Raw genomic sequence first — 21816 nt, 5'->3', positions numbered from 1 at the left:
AATTCATTCACTCATACATGCACTCAGAGGCTCAGGCGCCCACTCACACACCCACTCAGACACTAATCCACCTACTCAGACCCATACACCCACTTCAGACCCACTCAGACACGTGCACCGACTCACACATCCACTGACAGAGACAGGCCCTGTGGCCAACCTGCGCTGTGCATGGCCAAAGGCCATGCGTGGCACTGTGTTGGGTGGTTATAAGAGCTTGGCTGCAAGGCCTGGCTGCAAGGCCAGGCCTGGCATCCAAACCCCGCTGCGCACTGTGTCCCATAAAAATAAAATGGCGGCTTCAACTTTGAAGTCAGGTTGCGGTCAGCCAATTACAGTGCTTCTTTGCGCATGTGTATTTGTGTCAAATTTGCAAATTATTTACGGCCAACGATATACAAACTTATTTTTACTTTAATATCTCAAAAACTACTGAACAGATTCCCATAAAATAAACTAAAGCATAATCTGCGTACTGACAGCTAGTTTTCTGCCAAATTCGGTGTAATTCCGTCCAGTGGTTCGGCCTGTAGTTCTGTCCAAAGAATCCTGTGGGAATTAACATGGGAAATTAAACGTTTTTTGAGCCCCCTTTTTCTTGGCCCCGCTTGACGGATCACCCTGAAACTTTCCATGCACCACAAGAATCACCACAACACTTTATATATGTGTATATATATATATATATTCGGCTCACATAGACATTTGGAAAAATACTCTTCGTTTTGGATTTTTGGTTGATTATCATGTCACTAGAAGCCCTTTATCAACATATAGCTTAGGGCATACCAATATTCCCTGAATTAGGAGTTATGAAGCAGCTGGAGATGTAAGAATATGCAAAAATTCATAATAAACATAGATGACGATTCACAAAAACCTAGTCAATCTACACCCGCAGATGTATATCTATGTGCAGGTGTAATTGTACTACTTTTTGGGATTTATAGACATTTCCAGAAATATGCCTGGGAAGTTGCCAGGCACAGTTTCCAAGGAGTCAATGCTTAACTTGTGCCGGTAATTGGGGGTGCTCAGTACCAGCACTTAGCTCGTAAAACTTGCACCTATTTTTGACATTCCACCACATGGCTATAGTATGGTATATGGTAACGATGTCTGTCCCTCTTTTTAGAAGAGTACATCAGCAACTTGGAGTAAAATATGAAATACCCAGTGGGTACATTTATTGTGAGTGGTGCATTAGTCAAAATTGTAACTTTTGTCGGAGTGTGTTATTTATTAGGTAGCTAGCACTGGCTCTTGGTAGCACCATCTGGAGCTACGAGTTGCTGCAAGATGCCCCATGGCACTTATTTTTTTCTGTACTTTTTGAAATGTCATGTGACTGTTCCAATGAGATCTGATTTTTTCAAATTGGAGAAGTCTACAAAGGGGGGACAAAACCCCACCTGTGTAAATGAACATTTTTTCCTTTTTTCATTTAATTTCACACTGATTTTACCTTTGTGATTAGGCCCCAAGGTGACTGGATGCATATTTTAGTTGGCTCTTATTAGTAACATCCTAAATGAACAAACAGTAAAACCAAACCTCTCTAAGGGCAAGATTTACAAGGCCCTAGCGCCACTGGAGCGTCACTTTCAGTGACGCTCCTGTGGCCCTATTCACTGTACCATATTTACAAAGAGGCGTTAAGCCACTTTTTGTGGCTTAACGCCTCCTTGTAAATAAGGGCCCCTCCAACGTAGTTTTCTGTGGCAGATGAGGTGTGCAATGAGTGTTGCTTTGGTTGTTCCACCGCAAAACCCGCTGCTTTTGATGCTGCCCCAGATTTACGAGATATTGTAAATCTGTAGCAGCGTGACAAACTAACGCCACCCTAGGGGAGGCGTTAGCATGGTGCAACGAGGAGAAATACTTTTATTCCTCTTCATTTTTTTTTTTTCTGATTGTTTATGTGCAGGAAGGTGTCACTTCCTGCACATAAACAATCATTCAAAAATGATGATTTGTTACTTCTATGTGAGCTGCATCTTGCAGCACACATAGGAATGCCTAATCGCCGTTGTAGATTGTTTATGTGCAGGAAAAGACACCTTCCTGCACATAAACAATCATACACCTCAACGCAGACACCCTTGCACTATGGTGCAAAGATGCCTGCATTGGCAGCTAAATTCAGCACTGGCGCAGGGGGAAACACAGGGGTGCACCATATTTTTGTAATTACAGTGCATCCCTGCGTTTCAAGAGTGGCGCAGTGCGGCACTGCAAATTATGTTGCAGCGATGCACCACGTTTTTGTAAATCTGGGCCTAAGTGTTTTTATGACAAAATCAGTTCACAGTAGGCATAAACTCCTAGGTGAGAAATGTTTTATGAAGAAAAAGCTGATAGTGTTCTATATGGAATAGTAAACGTAGGTCCTGATTATCAGTTGCTCAGTGTTTTTCAACCTCTAGGCAACCCTAGTATGCATAGGGAGTCAGAATTCTGAGTTGGGTGGTATGTAAACCACCCCTGATAATTACTAGGTGTGTTAACTACCTCACTCTTCATTATATTTTTGGCAGGCCAATTCTGACAGAATTTAAGATGGGAAAACAGTACAGTGTTTACCATAACATGCATTCCTGTGCTAGGTACCTAAATCTGCATGTTATTCCCTAAAACTTAGAAAGCATTATTTATCATGCACAATAAATTTCAAACCTCACAGTGTTGGAATAAGTAGCAACCACTCCTCTGACACATTCAGAATTTCACAGCGAATGTTGGTATTGGAGAACAGAAACAATGAGTTCCTATTGCTATTCTTTGTATGGGTTCACAGCTTACACAACTATGCAGAAAGCAGACAGGCAATGTCTTCCATGAAATTATTGCATACATTTCTCCCACAATTCATTGTAGAAATAATTTAATCCTCACTGACGTGCTGCGTACCATTCAATGTGTGCATTAAGCAGAATAAAACGTTGGCATGGACAGGGAAATGGGTATCTTTTGTTAAGATACTGTGGCTATGCTCTGCAGTTCTAATGTATTTGTTTCTTTTGACATACTTTTTATCTTCTTCTCCACTAACTGTCCTTTAAGAATTTTTTTTGAAAGTCTATTAAAAAACCAGTCAATGTCTTGGAGGTCTTCTGGCCACCTCAAATACTGTTGCCTCTGAACAAATGAACGAATAGGTCCAAATTTCACCAGCTGGTACTGTGACAGGGCCCCGGCAACTACAACAATGAGAACATCCTTTAGTTCAGTGTAGTATCTACTCTGGGCAAAGTTAAAGGCTTCCACGCACCAGCCATCCCGGAGAAAGTGCTTTGTCACAATGCAGATTGTTTTCCTGCTGTTCCAAATGGCATCACGGATATTGATGATGTGGTCTTCCCCTGGAATGAAGTCTCTTTCCTCAAAGCACACATTAAATCTGTTTTTCTCACAATATTGTGAATCTAGGTTTTTCAGCAAAGCGTTCTGAACCCACTCAAAGTCTTTACTGCTGTAGCACAAATAGGCATCATACCTGCAGGCACTGCCATCGTCCACCTCTTGCCGCTGGTCATTCATTATAATGCTGACTATGCTTCTGTACAATCGAAAGGTGTATCCACGAAGGTGTGTGTAAATAATCACAGATATCATAAAAACCATCAGAGTCACTGACGTGAAGACAAACAGTGAAAACATCAGGTCTTCCAGGTTTTCCTGGTCACAGTCATCTGTTATGATCATATGAAGTGGAACCTCTATCATCGTACTTGGGAAAACACATAAAATATCATTTCTGGATCCAGTCATTGTTACATTGGTGTGATTCAACCACACAATTAGTCTGCTAAGCGAGCAGTCACAGACAAACCGGTTATTTGTTATATCTAATTGACTCAAGGAGGTAAAAAGATCTGGATCTGGAGATACAAGTTGATTCTTGGACAAATCAAGGATCCCAAGACCATCAGGAAAAATATTATGAGGAAGATAAGTGAGGCTGTTGGAGGAGAGGTTGAGTCTTGTTAATGATGTTATACCAAAAAATATATCTTTAGGTAGGAACCTAAGATAATTGTTGTCTAAGTGAAGAACTTGAAGCATGGACAGGGCTGTAAAAACATCCAGGCACTCTCCTGAACTCCAAATAATCTCTAGCGCATTGGAACTAAGGTCAAGGTACTCCAACTGATTGTTTTGCATTGGAACCTCTTTGTGACAGTGAGACAAATAATTGTGTTTCATAATAATGTACTTGATAAAGGTAGTATTTGAAGAAAGAAGACCGTATAGAATCCCTAGATCTTTCAGTCTGTTTCCAGATAGATCTATAAAAGAGGAATTAATTACCTTTACATGTAACTCAGTCACTCTGTTTTCTCCTAACAATATGTATTCAATAAAGGGCATCTTGGCCCATAAAGCGATAGTTTTCAATGCATTGTCTCTGAGGTTTAAATTATTTAATTTTTTTAGGTGTTTGAAAGCACCCTCCTGGATAATCCCAATGTGGTTTTTCTCCAACTCAATGTTTGCAACATTAGGAAGTCCATTGAATGTAAAATCATAGATTTCACCCAGGAGGTTTTCCGTCAGGTTAAGGGTATGAAGAGAATTCAGGCCATAGAATGCATTTCTTTGTATTACATTCACTTTATTATATGTTACCATCAACGTTTCCAATTGAGTGAGATTTGCAAAGACATATGGATTGAGTGAGAAAATAAATCCATTTGATATATCTAGAAACTTTAAATCACTTTCTGCTAGGCCTACAAAGGTCTCGTTGCCAGGGTCTTTGAGGTTTTGGTAGCCAAACCCTGCACCCATTGTATGGTGAGCCATTTTCAGGTATTTAAATGAAGTTCCCTTGATGGCTTTACAAAAATGATGCATCTTGTTGACACTAAACCCATTACTAGAGAGGACCAGTCTCTCAAACTTAATATTTCTGAATGGATTACCACATTTGTCCCAGTCCATGTTGACTGATTGATACATATAGTTATCCGAAAGATCTAGGAATTCAAATGTTTTTCTCTGGAAACTGTGAAGGTCTCCTTCACAAACAGTGCCTACCCTGTTCAACTTTAGGCTCAAAATGCTAAAGTTATGTAGATAGTAAAACAGCGGGTTAGGTTTTAGGTGTGTTATGCTGTTTCCACTGAGATCAACAAGTTCCAAGGACACAAGATCTCGAAAATAGTCATTTTCCAGAACTGACCCATCGAGGTTGTTATGGTACAACAAGAGGTCTGTTAACTTGAATAAGCCTGTGAATGCATCAGGATCCAGCAGCAACATTTTGTTGTCTCCCAGGTCTAACATATGAAGGTTTGGTAGATTTTTGAAGGCATCTTTTCTCACTGTTAATCGACTGGTATGTTGTGTGCCAAGCTCTAGAGCAATAAGTTTTTCCAACAGCGGGAAGGATGTAGCGTTGACTTCCAAAATATAGTTGAAACTCAGGAGGAATTTTAATGTATCTTCGGGCACAGGTGGAACGTGGGTGAGGTTACAAAACTGAAACCAGGCAATTCTATTCGTGGTTGTACATGAAGAGTACTCCTGGGTGGAATTCACTAGGAGTGCCACTCCTAATACCACAGTAAATGGACGTGACATTGCATTCCTGCAGGAAAGAGAAAACAGAACATTTTTCAAATCATGACATATCTGTTCAAACAACACATTCCAACTTCTAAGTTACAGCAACAGTCAGTATGGTTATTCTATAAGAAAGACACAGCATACCTAAGTTACAGCAACAATGAGTATGGCTATTCTATAGTAAAGGCACATCTGGGCCCTGATGACAAGTGGGCCACCCAACTGCAATCCCTGCACAACTCAAAATGCGCAGTTATCGGCAGTGTCATCTTAAAGATTTTGGGTGTCTGAGGCAAGACTTATTTTCGGGGACCCATTTCAGAACCATTTCGAATTTTATTACCTATCTCCTGCTATTTTAAGTCTGCATGATGCCAAACAATAGTGAATTATGTTAACATTTCAGAATCACAAAAAACACAGTTAAATATGCCCAAAATTTCTCAAGATGACTTTAAGAACATAGAGACTGAGGTCAAAAGGAGAGAAAGTTCACCATCTTTGGAGGGGGGCTTGGAAGATGGTGGTACTGGGCAATTGCCCACTCTGCGTCAGCTTCATGCAGAATTCAAAGACAGAGGTAATTACTGAACGCCACAATTTCCCCTTAGAAAATTCAGCAGGCACATCTACTGGAATTTCCTAAGTGACCAATATGCAATATATTCCAATATATGCGGAATTGGGTACTGAAAGCACCAAGGGCCATATGTACTAAAGCATTTTCCCATAGACACAGAATGGGTAAAACCCTTTGATACATCGGGCCCCAAATTCCTCAAGTAACGGAGATGGGAGTTGGATTGATTTACTGCACCCATCAGTACTGTATTTTCCAGGTACGGTAAACACCTCAACCCTGTACAGCCCGCTTATAATCAGGGCTTTGATGGTGATGAAGCTTGCAATTAGTACTACACAATTTTTAGCTAAACATTCAGGACAAAAATTATGATGACTAGAATTCAGGCTTTCACCAGTTACCAAGACACCACTTCTCTATTACAATTATTTATGAAAAGCTGTGCTCCTTCATTCACAATTGTTACTGCCTTGAACATTTCCGACTGATTAGCAGTCCCTACAAGGCTGATCAAGTCACTAAGGCCGAATCATTCAAAACATTTTAGAGACTTCCTTACAGTTGATTAAGAAGGCATGAGTGAAGAGAACAGAATATAAAATGCAAGCGTGTATACCCACCTGCACATTTCCATAGGCACCAGCCACATATGGCTGAGCACTTCGCTGGTCACCCATGGCCTCCAAAGCCATACGCAAGCCAATGACATCCAGGTCCTACTGGACTGCCATAAAGTATTAGCAAGAACATGCAGGTCTTAAAACGACTTGATCAAGTGTAAGACAATTAGATATGCCACAGATCCAATATTCATAAGTTCTTTTATTGTATGCAGCTCAAAATATGGGACGGACTCCTATTTCGCTGATTGGCTATGTGACATCACGTCTGTCTACGAAGGTGTATATTATGAGTTGTGCAGTTCAAAAATATTTATATTTAACATTTTAAACTTGTTCGGAAGATGTGCTTGCCCCTATGTTAGCAATGCTGCAGGCAGAGTAACCCTCATATGTGTAATTTCAACCTGTAATCTATGGTACTGCAATTTGTCCAACCATGCTAAAAACACTCTTAAGCTCCACCAAGCCCATCTAAGGGCCTTCACTTTTACCTTTGATATGGAAATGTAAGACCATATCACCATAGCCAGCATGCCCCTCCGCTTGCTCTCCTGTGGTGAATCCATTTTAGTTTCCCCTTGGGCACGGGAGTTATCTTAGCCTTTTGCTTACGGGCCTGTTGCCCTCGTCACCCAGTGACCGTTTACCCACCGAGCACGCTCTGTTTTATTCCATTTATTTTATTATTTCTTTTAGCTCTCTGCTCTTGCTTACATCTTATTAGAAATGTTTTGATTTTCATTATCAGTGGCATTCTGAGAAGGCGTCATTATCGGAGTCACTATCAGTGATACACATAGGTATTGTCATCATGTCCCTTTCCCACTGACGCGTGACAGGAACATCATGCACACTTGTCAGGGATTGTTTATGCAATTTCCGACACAAGTCTGCCATATTATCAGTTGTTTAGGTACATACCTGCGTCAAGGATATCATCTGTGTAAATACACCTCACACGGGCAAGGGCATTACCAGGGGTTCCTTCCAGATGCCATCTATGCTGCTTGCCACCTTGCTGCAGAATTCAGTCTTTGTGTCACCACAGAGTCTGACCTAGGGACCTCATTCCAAGGTAACAAGGGTTCTCATGGACATGGTACTGGCAGATTAGGGTTAATCACACCTTGCTCTCGTTAGGGTGGAGATTAGGCTCTCTTTGCTACAAAATACATATTTCATGTTTATTGTAAGATGGTGTTATTTTTATTCCCACCTCTCATTTTCACAATATTGCTTTTATTACTGCTCTTTGTTCAAATCATTGCAGCTCATGCATTTTATCGTAGATTGCAGTCTTTTCAATAAATATATTGAAGACTTTCCTGCATCCCCTTCATTGCCTGTGTGTGACTGAGACTTATTGCAATTGAGAGAAACAGGTAGCTTCCTTTCCACCCCAACCCTTGAGAAGTCACATCTAGAGTCCATGCGTAAGGCTACCAGAAATCATCTTTTACTGTTTAGGTTTTTGGTGAGGTACTGCTTGTGAGCTGGGAGGGTTGGGCTGATAGTTGCAACTTGTTGTAGAAAGGACTCGCCTACAAACAAAAGTGCTGTCACCCCAAAAACCAGCAGTCTCACTAGGAGTGAGAGTCCAACTACAACATGGCACCCAACAATGGTGCTTTGGCACTAATTTACGGATATCCTGAGTATCTCTGTCTCACACCCACAGGCACCCTAAGTACCATTATACGGAGATGTTGTGGTCTTAGGGATGATCCTCATCAGCTGAATAGGGAGCACCTACCTAGACTGTAGGTTGTTCAAACTTGAACCATTAAAAAGAATTACTCCCCAGTTGGTATTCCTTCTCTTTACCCATTATTCAACATGGCTAACCCCATAGACAGAAAATGCCAGACATGCATTAACACTACATCTAATAGCCCATGGCTTAAGAGATGAGGGTGGGGTGTCACATTTATAGTGGACGCTAATGATGCTTACCAAACAGAAACATTCTATTCCTGGGCTACCTTTCCTTAGGAAGACAACACAACATTTTCATTTCACACTTATGAAATAGTGAACGTACCACAATGGTATCAAGCTTACCAGTATCTTGAAATACCACTTTCTTATCAAGAACATCAAAACTGGTTCAATGGAGCTGTACCACATGTAATACAACCCGTGAGATTAGGTCTCTTAGGTAATGACGGACCAACGTGGCCCATGTTCACCATGTACACACCACATCCTGGTGTACAAAACATGCAGGCAGCTGATCTGCGAAACCTTTCCAATGAGCTACTGACACTATATAGATGACTTCTACAGTTCATAATGCGAACATTGAACACTACCCCAACGCGGGCAGCACCAGCTGGACACCAATTGCCTGTTACAGGGATTAACCCACAAACAGTATATTCTATCATGGGCGAGGTGCCCACAGATCGTGAAAAGATTGTGTTCTGGATAGCTCAAAAACGAACCAGCTGGAAGCTGTGTTTCCCCAAACAGGACCCCACGATAAATCTAAGATTCTCACAATATGCTTGCCATTCGGAATGGTTCCCTCAGTGGACGACTGCACCACATGGGGTACAGTCTTCGCTGCAATTGACACTACCACGCATGGTACCCCAACACTTGCCAACTTACCGTAAGTGTTGAAACAAATTCAAAATGAGCACGGGCTGCTCCAGCCCTGGTTTGGGGGATGAAACTGATGCGTAACTTCGACACAGTCTCCCCAATAAAACTTAGTAACATTAAAGGGGAAGCGATAGCATTGGCTATACGCCAGCAGCTCCGGAAGATTCCACAGCTGGAACAGGAGCACCAACTACTGAAAATTATTTCCGTTACCTATACTAGTATAGAACAGGATATTTTGGGAGTCAAGCCAAAAAAGCCTGCTATTCAGAGTACCACCCCTATGGACAGTACTAAACAAGCACAAGAGGGTTCTAAAAAATGCTGGGATAAACTAAAACGAAATAAAGATAGACGGAGTCAGAGAGCAGACTCTCTGCATCTGCAGAACTCCGAAACGGGATATAATCTCAGAAATAGAGAAACTTTAAGGAATCCTAACAGATATACTGATACACGTCCCTCTCGTTCCTTTCAGGACACACTGGATAGATGCAGTGAGAGAGTGGGCCGGTCAGAGCAGTGCACTGACTACGTGAAACAGAAGAAAGGCTTACAGCTATCCTCGGACAAGAAAGAGGATAAATCCCTACAACAAAGCCACACTTCAAAAAGGAAAAGGTGGCAGCAATTTTGATAAAACATGCCAGCAACCTTTAGAACATGGCTGAAGAATAAGACGTGGACAGTGACCCTGCTGGACAGCGCGGCAGGAGTCACAATATGTCACCAGAGGCTGATAGATCATCTGGCTGTGACAGTAACTAACAACTTCATTGTAGCTCAAACAGTGGACAGGCTGGTCTCCCCACTAGACAGGATGTATGAACTAACCATTCATATTAAGGGAGACATAGAGCGTACTATAGAAGAAATATTTTGTGATATCCTATTGGCAAACAAATATTGGCCACTTGAATTTGTCTGCAAGCTCCCACATGGGGAAGATGTAATTCTGCCTTCTTTCTCAGATCTTTTTCCAGACACAGTAAAGAAAGCTTATGCTGTCAAATGGGCTTTAGCGCAACCACCAGCGCTATATGGCAACCATATAGAGTGGGATAAAGATTCCCCCATCACGTAACACCTATTAGATTCATACCTCAGTCTCAGCCCCAATATCCACTAAAACATGAGGCTAACGCCCCTGTTAGGGAGACCCTCACTCAACTTGAGTCCCAGGGGTTAGTAGAGCCCTGGGTCTCTGCAATGAATAACCCATTATTCCCCATTGCAAAACCAGACCATTCATATAGAACAGTCTTAGATTACAGACACTTAAACAACTACACACGCACATATGCAATACAAAATGCACACAGCACCACACTAATTAACAACATAGAGCGAAAGAAATACAAAACAAGCTTAGATATTTCCAATGTTTATTTCTGTCAAAACTTAGCGCTTGAAAGGCGGAACTTGAGTGCATTCTTATTCGGCTCACAAAAACATTTTTGCCGTTTGCCCCAGGGCTATAAGAACAGCCCAGGATTGTTTTCAGCTCGTGTAGCATCAATATTGCATGATACTTATCCTGGGCTGTTACCTATGTGGATGACATCTATCTCACAAATGTCAACCTCAGCGTTCATGTTGCCAGGGTGGATTAGATTGTCTTAGGGTTCTCAGCCCTTAGCTACAAATGTGATTTAAAAAAAACTAAAATAGCCTTTCTCAGTGCCTTGTTTTTTGGGATACGAGCTGTGAAATGAAGGCAGGAGCCTGTCCCCACACTTCCTAGAAAAATGCGCTCAGCTTCAACCACCAAATAAATAAAGAAACTGCAGTCATTACTCAGTTTCCTCAACTTTTGCAGAACTTACATTCCAGATTATGCTCAACTCATAAAACCATTGTATGATTTAATACGTCCAGATTTCTCATGTAAACATTGGCCAATAAAACACACATGTATCCTTAGAGGATTGCAACAAGACATGCTAGAAGCAAAACACTTACACACACATGACAAAAAACAAAACTTGGTCATCAGAATAATTGCTGGTGTCATTGGGTACACCTATGTCACCTTTAATGAGGGGACACGCTACCCATTGCATACAAATCACATTCGTACTCAAACGCAGAACAACGTTTTGCACCCACAGAAAAGATTCTGACTGCTGTACAGATGGCTGTCATTAAGGAGAGGCCACTTGTCCAAGGGAAACACATTATTGCTGTTACTCTGGTGCCGGCCTTAGATGGTGTCATCAATCCAAGCATTCCTAATGCAAAGCATTACATCCACGTTGGATTCAATGGGCAACCTCCCTGACTGCCACTGATGTTGATTACATCTTTGACCCCAAACTTCAAACACAAGAGTTCCTCCAATATGAAAAGGAGTACCCCCACCTACTAACATAGGACAGATATCAAACTTTCATTTACACTGATGGTTCAGCACAACCAGCAGGAAGTACAAAACATCAATATTCAGTGGCTTGCGCAGCGATGATCTATGGTGTATGCCTCCCTAAACATATCTACATGCAGATCTTAGGGGACTGCACAGCACAGTTGGTTGAGCTTAAAGCTCTTATCTTGGCACTGGAACATACGGATCCAGTGCAACTCACATTGATTGTTTGTGATTCGTATTATTGTGTCCAGTCCTACAATGATTATCGTAATCATTGGCGGTTGAACGGGTTCAGAGACTCAAAAGGGAAAACCATAAAACACTGGACTCTATAAGGGAGGGTGGCTGATCTAAAGGATAAGCTACCAGATGCTCATTTAGTACATACACTGGGCCATCAACGTGTAGGAGTACACGCTGTAGGAAACACTTTGGCAGATGAAGCTGCCAAATCCACAGTAGCTACGGCTTCTGTTGCTGCAGTGACTCGTTCTCATACGAGATTGGATAATGAGATTCGGGCTGCTGTGAAAGCTTCGACTGAGGAAAAGCCTCTTCCAAAAGCATATCCTACAAAATATTCCTATCATATCAGTGCATAGAAGGTTGCCCTTGCAAACATTCCTGGGGTGGGTGATCAAGTAATTCCCAACCAAGACCAGGGATTAGATCTCATCAAAGCAGCGCACGAGGGTGTCACTTCTGCTCATGCTGGTGTACCAGCCACAATATCACTCTTACAGAAATGCTTCTGGTGCCCAGGTCTATACAAACAGACCAAGCAATATGTCCTTTGCTGTGACATTTGCCAGTAAATAAACGACTCTAACATCAAATACCCTCCGCAGACATCCCTCTTGGTGTCCAGTAGGACACTGCAATGTGTGTACCTGGACCATTGCTGTCCCTTGAAACCTGATGGTGCATGCAAATACATCTTAGTCACTGTTGATTCTTGTTCTAGATTCCTGTGGGTATGGCCACGACAGTCGGCTGATACTCGAACTGTTATTTAAGACTTGCTGATTGTTAGAAATTGGGTTTCTGGTTGGCTAGGGTAGGCCCCCCAACCAGACAGGGACCACCACGGTAGTCAGAGCAAGGGAGTTACACACCCAAGATAACCCCTGTTCACCCCCTTGGTAGCCTGGCACGGGCAGTCAGGCTTATCCCAGAGGCAATGTGTAAAGCGTTTGCACAACACACAACACATGTGACACAATAAATACACCACAAAGGAAACACAACAAGTTATATAACAATAAACTGTATTGCATAAAACATCATTAGAACAAGCACGACATGTATCAGTAATACTCTGCTATACAAGCAGTTGTCAGAACATCACACAGGTTACTAGTACTCTGAGAACGTAAGCAGTAGTCAGGTGAACACATAGGTTACTACTATTCTGCATCACAAGCAGTAGTCAGGTCATGAATATCACTGAAAATGCACATATCATAATAAACACCCTACAAGAAATGCCAAGACATCACCATGAATGCACATTTCTGGAAAATGTTACCATAGGGCACAGATGCTATAAAACATTACCCACCCTCACCCTGCTGGCAAGCTAGACCCTGAAAGAACACCTGTCCCTCCCTACAGGGCCAAACAGCGGGTAACATAATCCTCAGTCAGGTTACACAATAATGATCACAATATATGAGGGCATAAACATGTCGGGTGGTAGAATACTAGAGCACAGAGGTAACCACTGCACGGCTCCTTCTACATGAAAGTCACAGTGCAGCTGGGCTTATTTTCTGTGAACTGCAGTAGCTGGGTCACACTCCGTCCCCTTTGGAGCTTCTACGCTCCTTCTCTCATAAATATGGTAAAACAAAGAAAACAAAAAGGGGGCTCGGCAGGGATGGGGCCTCAGTCGATGTCTCCTTCCTGCTCGGCGAGCCGTGCCAGCTATGCCCCGTACTGGTAGGCGCAACTGGGGGGGAGGGGGAATAAAGCACGCATGTCAGTAGTATCCACAGATAGTACCATTGATAGACAGACTAGTCTCCCCGCATAGGTAACCCTGGGTCCTCCTTGAGCAAGGCCCCCTGCAACCAGTACATTCCTCTCACCGGCGCAGGGAAGCCTTCCTTGGCTCTTCGGTAATGTGGCATTGTAAGTGGAGGGAGGGGTGGCTTCAGGCAGCTCCGTCTCCCTCTGTCGTTGGAGACCACGCGTCTCCTACAACAACAGGCTGAGCAGGGCAAGCCTCCTGGCTTGGGACCCCGTCCAGCCCAGAATCCGCCCCTCCTGTCTTTGGCAGAGAAGGGGCTCTGGCAGGGGATCCTCTCATGCCGGGGCTAGGCAGCCCATGAGTGCAAGGCAATGCTTCTGTCTGCGTCTTGGGCCGCAGTGGTGACAGGCTCCCAGAGTGGATGCCGACTCGTGCCCCTGGGGCACCAGCGAGGTAGCGCTTGTCCGCGCTGTCCAGTGGGGCTCCACGCAACTGCTCCTGCGATGGGGGAGCCTCAGAGAAGGATACTCAGGGGCACCTCCCAGCACCCTGGGGGGGAGGGCGGAGAGAAGCTGAAGAGCACCGTCAAGCACTCTTCACGTGCTCTCGAAGTTGGGTACAGCACTCTACATGTGCTGCACCTTTCCAATGGGAAAGGAGAAGGCAAAGAAAAAAGGAATGAGGGGCCAGAAACTGTGAAAAGTGGAGCACTCCTCCTGTGCTAGTTTTTGTAACAGGGGATAACGAGCAGGATGTAACGCTTCCCACGTGCTGGGCTCCTCGGGAGACACCGGAAGAACACAGAGGGGCAGACAGTCCAGCACACACAACAAGATGTTCACCTGGGGGTTCCTTCTAGCTGCCCCACAGAACCTTGCCAGTCTAGAGTTAGAGGAAAGGCTAGCAGAAGGGTAACATACAGAAAAGCAATCCAGATGAGCCCTTTAGGCCACCCAGCAAACACCAGGCAGCAGAACAACAAAAGAAGAGAAGTCCAGATGAGACCTTTGTGCAGTTAGGCAGTCCCTCTGGCAGAGGTTCGGTCCAAAGTCCAAAAGTGCTCTAACAATGTGGGAGCCAGCCCCCCGTACTTATACTCATTTAGCGCAGCCTCCACAAAAGGGGGAGAGGGGTTTCCAACTAGCACTAACCGGTTCCAGGAATGTACCCTCGCTCTTCCAGCACTGGCTCCAGACATCAGTAGAGGGGAAACGAGCCCTTTGTCTGAGGCCAGGGCGCAGCCTTTACAAATGCAGGTGTGCCCGCCTCTACCTCTCCCAGCCCAGGAAGACCATTCAGTATGCAGATGCACTCTTGTGACACCTCCATCTTTCCCTTGTACAGGATGTCTGAGATGTATGCACAAAGCCCAGCTGTCACTCCACCCCAGACGTGGATCGGAGTCAAGCTGCAAAACACCAGTAATAAGCACAGAGAAATGCCCACTTTCTAAAAGTGGCATTTCTATAATGGTAATAAAAAATCCACCTACACCAGGAAGCAGCATTTCTCACTACCATTCCAACCATACCAAACATGTCAATGCCACCTCTCATAGATCAGACAATACCACTTAGACATAGTTTAGGGGATTTCCAATGCAATCCTATGAGAGGAGAAGCGCTCACGGTAGTGAGAAACTAAATAGGCTGTTTGTCACTACCAGGACATGTAGTACATAAACACATATGTCCTACCTTTTACGTGCACAGTAGCCTGCCCATAGGGCTAGCTGAGGCCTACGTTAGAGTTGACTTATATGAAGTAAAAGAGGAGCTCCAGGCCTGGCAAGTCAATTTAGATGCCAGGTCCCTGTGGCAGAAACAGCGCATGCAGGCCCTGCGGTAGGTTTGAACGGCTACTTCAGTAGGTGGGGGTAAGCTGCGCTGCAGGCCCATTAGTAGCATTTAATTTATAGGCCCTGGGCATAAAGGATACCACTATACAAGGAACTTATGGGTAAATAAAATGTGCCAATTAGGTGTAAGCCAATCATACCAAGTTTAGAAGGGAAAGCACATGCACTTTAGCACTGATCAGCAGTGATAAAGTGTCCATAGTCCTAACATCAACAAAAAGGGTCAGAAAAAATAGGAGGAGGGAGGCAAGAAATGTGGGGATGATGTTGTAAAAAGAGCCAGGTCCAACACTGATACATATGCAGTTGCAGCAATCCATTCGGACCAGGACCCTGTTTTTGCCTCTAGGGCTTTCAGGGACACCATGGTAATGATGGGTATTGAACTCCATTACTCCTCACCCTACTATCCTGAGGGTAATTATGTTGTGGAGAGGAGGAATCGTGATCTAAAGCAGTCCTTAACAGCTAGAGTGTTAGGTTCAGGCCGCAGTTGGCTTCATCACCTATATGGGGTCCAGAGAGCACTGAATGTTCTGCCAAGGCCGTCCTTAGGGGGGACGCCCTCCATATGAGGTCCTCTTTGGGGTACTTATGTATGTCCCAGATCTAGATGGCTCTGGTAAGGTGGCGGCAGACACATCTTTTGAGATAAGTGAACATCTCACTGTCTTACAGGAGTTTCAACAATTTTGAGATGACAATTCATCCGCCAGTGTTGCCACCTTAGGAATAAGGAACTTGGGGCCAGATGTATCAAGCCTTTTTCCATTTGCAAACGTTGCGAATGCAAAAATGCCTTTCAGTATTTATGAAAGGCATTCGCAACGCAAATTTAAGGAATCGCTGGGAAAACTGTGCCAACAATGATTACTCACTAACACTGATTACTCACTAACACCTTAGCAACAGTTAAAGAACATCTTAGTCTCCTATCAGAGGAAGCAGACTTGCAGGATTTCTTGCTAGGTACAAGAAAGCCCCACTCTAAACCAGTGGTTCCCAACCTGTGGTCCGGGGACCCCTGGGGCTCTGCGAAACCTCCTGAGGGGGTCCGTGACTGCTTAGAAAATTCAGTAATATTAACAGATTAAGGGGGTCATTCTGACCCCGGCGGGCGGCGGGAGCCGCCCGCCAGGCGGGAACCGCCGAATGACCGCGGCGGCCATTCTGGCTTTCCTACTGGGCCGGCGGGCGACCGCCAGAAGGCCGCCCGCCGGCCCAGCGGGAAACCCCCTGCAACAATGAAGCCGGCTCCGAATGGAGCCGGCGGAGTTGTAGGGGTGCGACGGGTGCAGTGGCACCCGTTGCGATTTTCAGTGTCTGCTTTGGCCCTGTTAGGGGGCCCCTGCACTGCCCATGCCAGTGGCATGGGCAGTGCAGGGGCCCCCAGGGGCCCCACGACACCCGTTCCCGCCATCCTGTTCCTGGCGGTAAAAACCGCCAGGAACAGGACGGCGGGAAGGGGGTCAGAATCCCCATGGCGGCGCTGCAAGCAGCGCCGCCATGGAGGATTCCCTGGGCCAGGGGAAAACCGGCGGGAAACCGCCGGTTCCCCTTTTCTGACCGTGGCTTTACCGCCGTGGTCAGAATGGCCCAGGAAGCACCGCCAGCCTGTTGGCGGTGCTTCCGCGGTCCCCGGCCCTGGCGGTCATGGACCGCCAGGGTCGGAATGACCCCCTATGTCCCCAGCATTCAGTAATGACTCAGTTGGGGGGGGGGTCCCGAATTCCAATAATGATTCATTGGGGGTCCCCGGGTTCCAGTATTGATAAAAGGGGGGTCTACAGAAGTCAGAAGGTTGGACATTGCAGATTCAGAAAAATAGCTGCATCACATGGAAGCATTTAAACAGTAGTGAATTGTTTGCTGCTTTTAACTTGTCCAGGGAACAACAGATAATGGCTAAAAAGGACGCTAGTTACTCCATGCTTAACACTGAAAAGTTCGAAAAGCTGCCTATCACAGTAGCAGAGACACCATCAATTGTATGGTTAATACATGGCATTATTAATCTGCCAATTTCCACCTTTCGCTTCACAAAATGTTTGAAACTGATACAAGCAGCTAGGAGATAGCTTTATTAAAGAAGAGTGAGAGTTGCCCTTTCAGTTCAAATTTCTGAATGGCAAAACAGAGGTCTTTCTTAGCAATGACTTGCAATTAGGTGTACCTTCACCGCTTTTGTAATGAGGAGGTCGCAAACTTGGCATGCTTTCAGAATGGTACTACTGTCCCTTTGATTTGTCCACCATTTCATATACTTTTGAATGGAATTTATGAGATTCTGAGCAACCTGTCTTTCAATGCACCTAGTGCCTTTTCGAGTGTACACTGTCAGTGTGTCTTGCATTGCGGCAAGTACCTCCTGTGGACAAGGAACTGTTAATGTTCCTGATGGGGGTTCATTCACGGTCATGCACCTTAAGACTGAGGTTGATTTGTGAGGCCAATTATGAGCCACCGCTTGTGAACTACTTGGCTCCAGCGACGTCTGGCAAAATGGATGGTGCTGCCATCACAGTCCTTTCCGCTTCTGCGCACTTCTGCTCCGTGGATCCTTCTGCCAATCCTGTGACTGATCTGACATCTGCTGATGTGGAGACTTGCCACGGTGTACTCTAATTTGATGACTTCAGAGGCTTTCTCCAGGATCACACCAATTGTCAAATTTGACTATTGGGTTTTTCCAAAATATAAACAAGATACCAAATTGCCTTATTGATGCTGCCTGTTTTGGCCTGCCTTGCTTGTCATGGTTTACATTATGTCTCTTTTGCATGTTTTTAGCTTGGATTTTAACTAGATTGTAGTTCAGTGCACTTTTATATTTGGACTATTGCACCCTCGCTAGTGAGTTAGCATTCTTATTTCGGCAATGGGGAGGGTGTGGTAAGTCCATTTTAGTTTCCCCTTGGGCACGGCAGATAGCTTTGCCTTTGGCTTGCAGGCCTGTTGCCCTCATCACCCAGTGACCTCTTACCCACCTAGCATGCTCTGTTTTATTTCATTTTTTAATTATTTCTTTTAAATCTTTACTCTCTTGCATTTTATTAGAAATGTTTTGATTTTCATCATGGACATGGTACTAGCTCTCGTTAGGATTGAGATTAGGGTCTCTTTGCTAGGAAATACATATGTCATATTTATTGTATGATTGCGGGGGTTTATATTCACAACTCTCACCTTCACAATATTGCTTTTATTATTGCTTATTATTGTAATCATTGCAGCTCATGCATTTTATCGTACATTGCATTATTTTCAATAACTATATTGAAAACTCTCCTGCATCCCCTTCATTGCACTTTCATTGCCTGAGTGTGACTGAGACTTATTGCTAATGAGAGAAAAGGGTAGCTTGCGTTCCGTCACAACTCCCCTGAGAAGTCACATCTAGAGCCCATGCGTAAGGCTACCAGAAATCACCTTTTATTTTACTGTTTAGGTTTTTGGTGAGGTAAAGCTTGTGAGCTGGGAGGTTTGGGCCGACAGTTGCAACTTGTTGCAGGAGTGACTCAGTCGCCTACAAACAAAAGTGCTGCCACCCCAAAACCAGAAGTCTCGCTAGGAGCGAGAGTCCAACTACGACACTCCATTCAACAGTCTGTAGAGCTCAAGACACTATGCTTGCATCTAAAGGTGAAAAAGGGCACCATCCTGAGGTGCAAACTACCTGAAGCTTTCAGTGGGTACATCAGAAACAGTAGTAAAAATAGGACTCTGTGCAAGAAAAAACTGGATTTAAGAAGGTTGAATCTGTGGCTATTCCCACAAGGAGATCACTTGCAAACTCTGAAATTGTGCCAAGTGTACAGATTTTTCAGGAGCGTTAATTGACACGCATTAGAGGAGTACAGCATATGTTCAGCAAACTATCAGAAGTACTGTCAGTGCAATGATCTGAATGCCCAGAGGAGTGATGGAGGCTGTAAGGAAATGCCTCCTTGGCATGGTTACCCCCTGACTTTTTGCCTTTGCTGATGCTATGTTTTGAATTGAACGTGTGCTGAGGCCTGCTAACCAGGCCCCAGCACCAGTGTTCTTTCCCTAACCTGTACTTTTGTATCCACAATTGGCACACCCTGGCATCCAGGTAAGTCCCTTGTAACTGGTACCCCTGGTACCAAGGGCCCTGATGCCAGGGAAGGTCTCTAAGGGCTGCAGCATATCTTATGCCACCCTGGGGACCCCTCACTCAGCACAGACACACTGCTTGCCAGCTTGTGTGTGCTGGTGAGGACAAAACGAGTAAGTCGACATGGCACTCACCTCAGGATGCCATGCAAACCTCACACTGCCTATGCAGTATAGATAAGTCACCCCTCTAGCAGGCCTTACAGCCCTAAGGCAGGGTGCACTATACCATAGGTGAGGGCACCAGTGCATGAGCACTGTGCCCCTACAGTGTCTAAGCCAAACCTTAGACATTGTAAGTGAAGGGTAGCCATAAGAGTATATGGTCTGGGAGTCTGTCAAACACGAACTCCACAGCACCATAATGGCTACACTGAAAAATGGGAAGTTTGGTATCAAACTTCTCAGCACAATAAATGCACACTGATGCCAGTGTACATTTTATTGTGAAATACACCCCAGAGGGCACCTTAGAGGTGCCCCCTGAAACCTTAACCAACTACCTGTGTAGGCTGACTGGTTTTAGCAGCCTGCCACACTCGAGACATGTTGCTGGCCCCATGGGGAGAGTGCCTTTGTCACTCTGAGGCCAGTAACAAAGCCTGCACTGGGTGGAGATGCTAACACCTCCCCCAGGCAGGAGCTGTAACACCTGGCGGTGAGCCTCAAAGGCTCACCCCCTTTGTTCCAGCACCACAGGGCACTCCAGCTAGTGGAGTTGCTCGCCCCCTCCAGCCACGGCCCCACTTTTGGCGGCAAGGCCGGAGGAAATAATGAGAATAACAAGGAGGAGTCACTGGCCAGTCAGGACAGCCCCTAAGGTGTCCTGACCTGAAGTGACTCTAACTTTTAGAAATCCTCCATCTTGCAGATGGAGGATTCCCCCAATAGGGATAGGATTGTGACCCCCTCCCCTTGGGAGGAGGCACAAAGAGGGTGTACCCACCCTCATGGCTAGTAGCCATTGGCTACTAACCCCACAGACCTAAACACACCCTTAAATTTAGTATTTAAGGCCTTCCCTGAACCTAAGAATTTAGATTCCTGCAACTTACAGAAGAAGAGGACTGCTGAGCTGAAAAACCCCTGCAGAAGAAGAAAAGAAGACACCAACTGCTTTGGCCTCAGTCCTACCGGCCTGTCTCCTGCCTTCCAAAGAAAACTGCTCCAGCGACGCTATCCCCAGGACCAGCGACCCCTGAATCCTCAGAGGACTGCCCTGCTTCTAAGAGACCAAGAAACTCCCGAGAACAGCGGCCCTGTTCAACAAAGACTGCAACTTTGTATCCAGAGGAGCAGATTTAAGACCCCTGCAATCCCCGCAAGAAGCGTGAGACTTGCAACACTGCACCCGGCGACCCCGACTCGACTGGTGAAGAAACAACGCTACAGGGAGGACCCCCAGGCGACTCCGAGACTGTGAGTAACCAAAGTTGCCCCCCCTGAGCCCCCACAGCAACGCATGCAGAGGAAATCCCGAGGCTCCCCCTGACCGCGACTGCCTGACTCTGAAATCCCGACGCCTGGAAAAGACCCTGCACCCGCAGCCCCCAGGACCTGAAGGATCGGAACTCCAGTGCAGGAGTGACCCCCAGGAGGCCCTCTCCCTTGCCCAGGTGGTGGCTACCCTGAGGAGCCCCCCCCCTTGCCTGCCTGCACCGCTGAAGAGACCCCTTGGTCTCTCATTGAAAACCATTGGAAACCCGACGCGTGTTTGCACACTGCACCCGGCCGCCCCCGCGCTGCTGAGGGTGTACTTTTTGTGCTGACTTGTGTCCCCCCCGGTGCCCTACAAAACCCCCCTGGTCTGCCCTCCGAAGACGCGGGTACTTACCTGCTGGCAGACTGGAACCGGGGCACCCCCTTACCTCCATTGAAGCCTATGTGTTTTGGGCACCTCTTTGACCTCTGCACCTGACCGGCCCTGAGCTGCTGGTGTGGTGACTTTGGGGTTGCTCTGAACCCCCAACGGTGGGCTACCTTGGACCCCAATTTGAACCCCGTAGGTGGTTTACTTACCTGCAAGAACTAACATTACTTTACCTCCCCAGGAACTGTGAAAATTGCACTGTGTCCACTTTTAAAACAGCTAAATGT

General features: G+C 45.3%; 1 protein-coding gene across 2 annotated transcripts in view; it reads right to left on the bottom strand.

Annotated features, from left to right (window-relative positions):
* Positions 1 to 2867: 2867 nt before the first annotated feature.
* Positions 2868 to 21816, bottom strand: part of TLR5 (toll like receptor 5) — a 196626-nt gene continuing 177677 nt past the window's right edge. For both annotated transcript variants that reach the window (XM_069233840.1, XM_069233839.1), the window contains one exon: positions 2868 to 5593. In XM_069233840.1, the coding sequence (XP_069089941.1) occupies positions 2974 to 5593 (2620 nt within the window). In that variant the 3' untranslated portion in view covers positions 2868 to 2973. The remainder of the gene's footprint in view (positions 5594 to 21816) is intronic.

Source organism: Pleurodeles waltl, chromosome 5 (assembly GCF_031143425.1).
Source record: "Pleurodeles waltl isolate 20211129_DDA chromosome 5, aPleWal1.hap1.20221129, whole genome shotgun sequence".
NCBI classification, from domain to species: domain Eukaryota; kingdom Metazoa; phylum Chordata; class Amphibia; order Caudata; family Salamandridae; genus Pleurodeles; species Pleurodeles waltl.
Note: the sequence above shows the minus strand (reverse complement) of the source record. Positions and strands in the feature narration are given on the sequence as shown.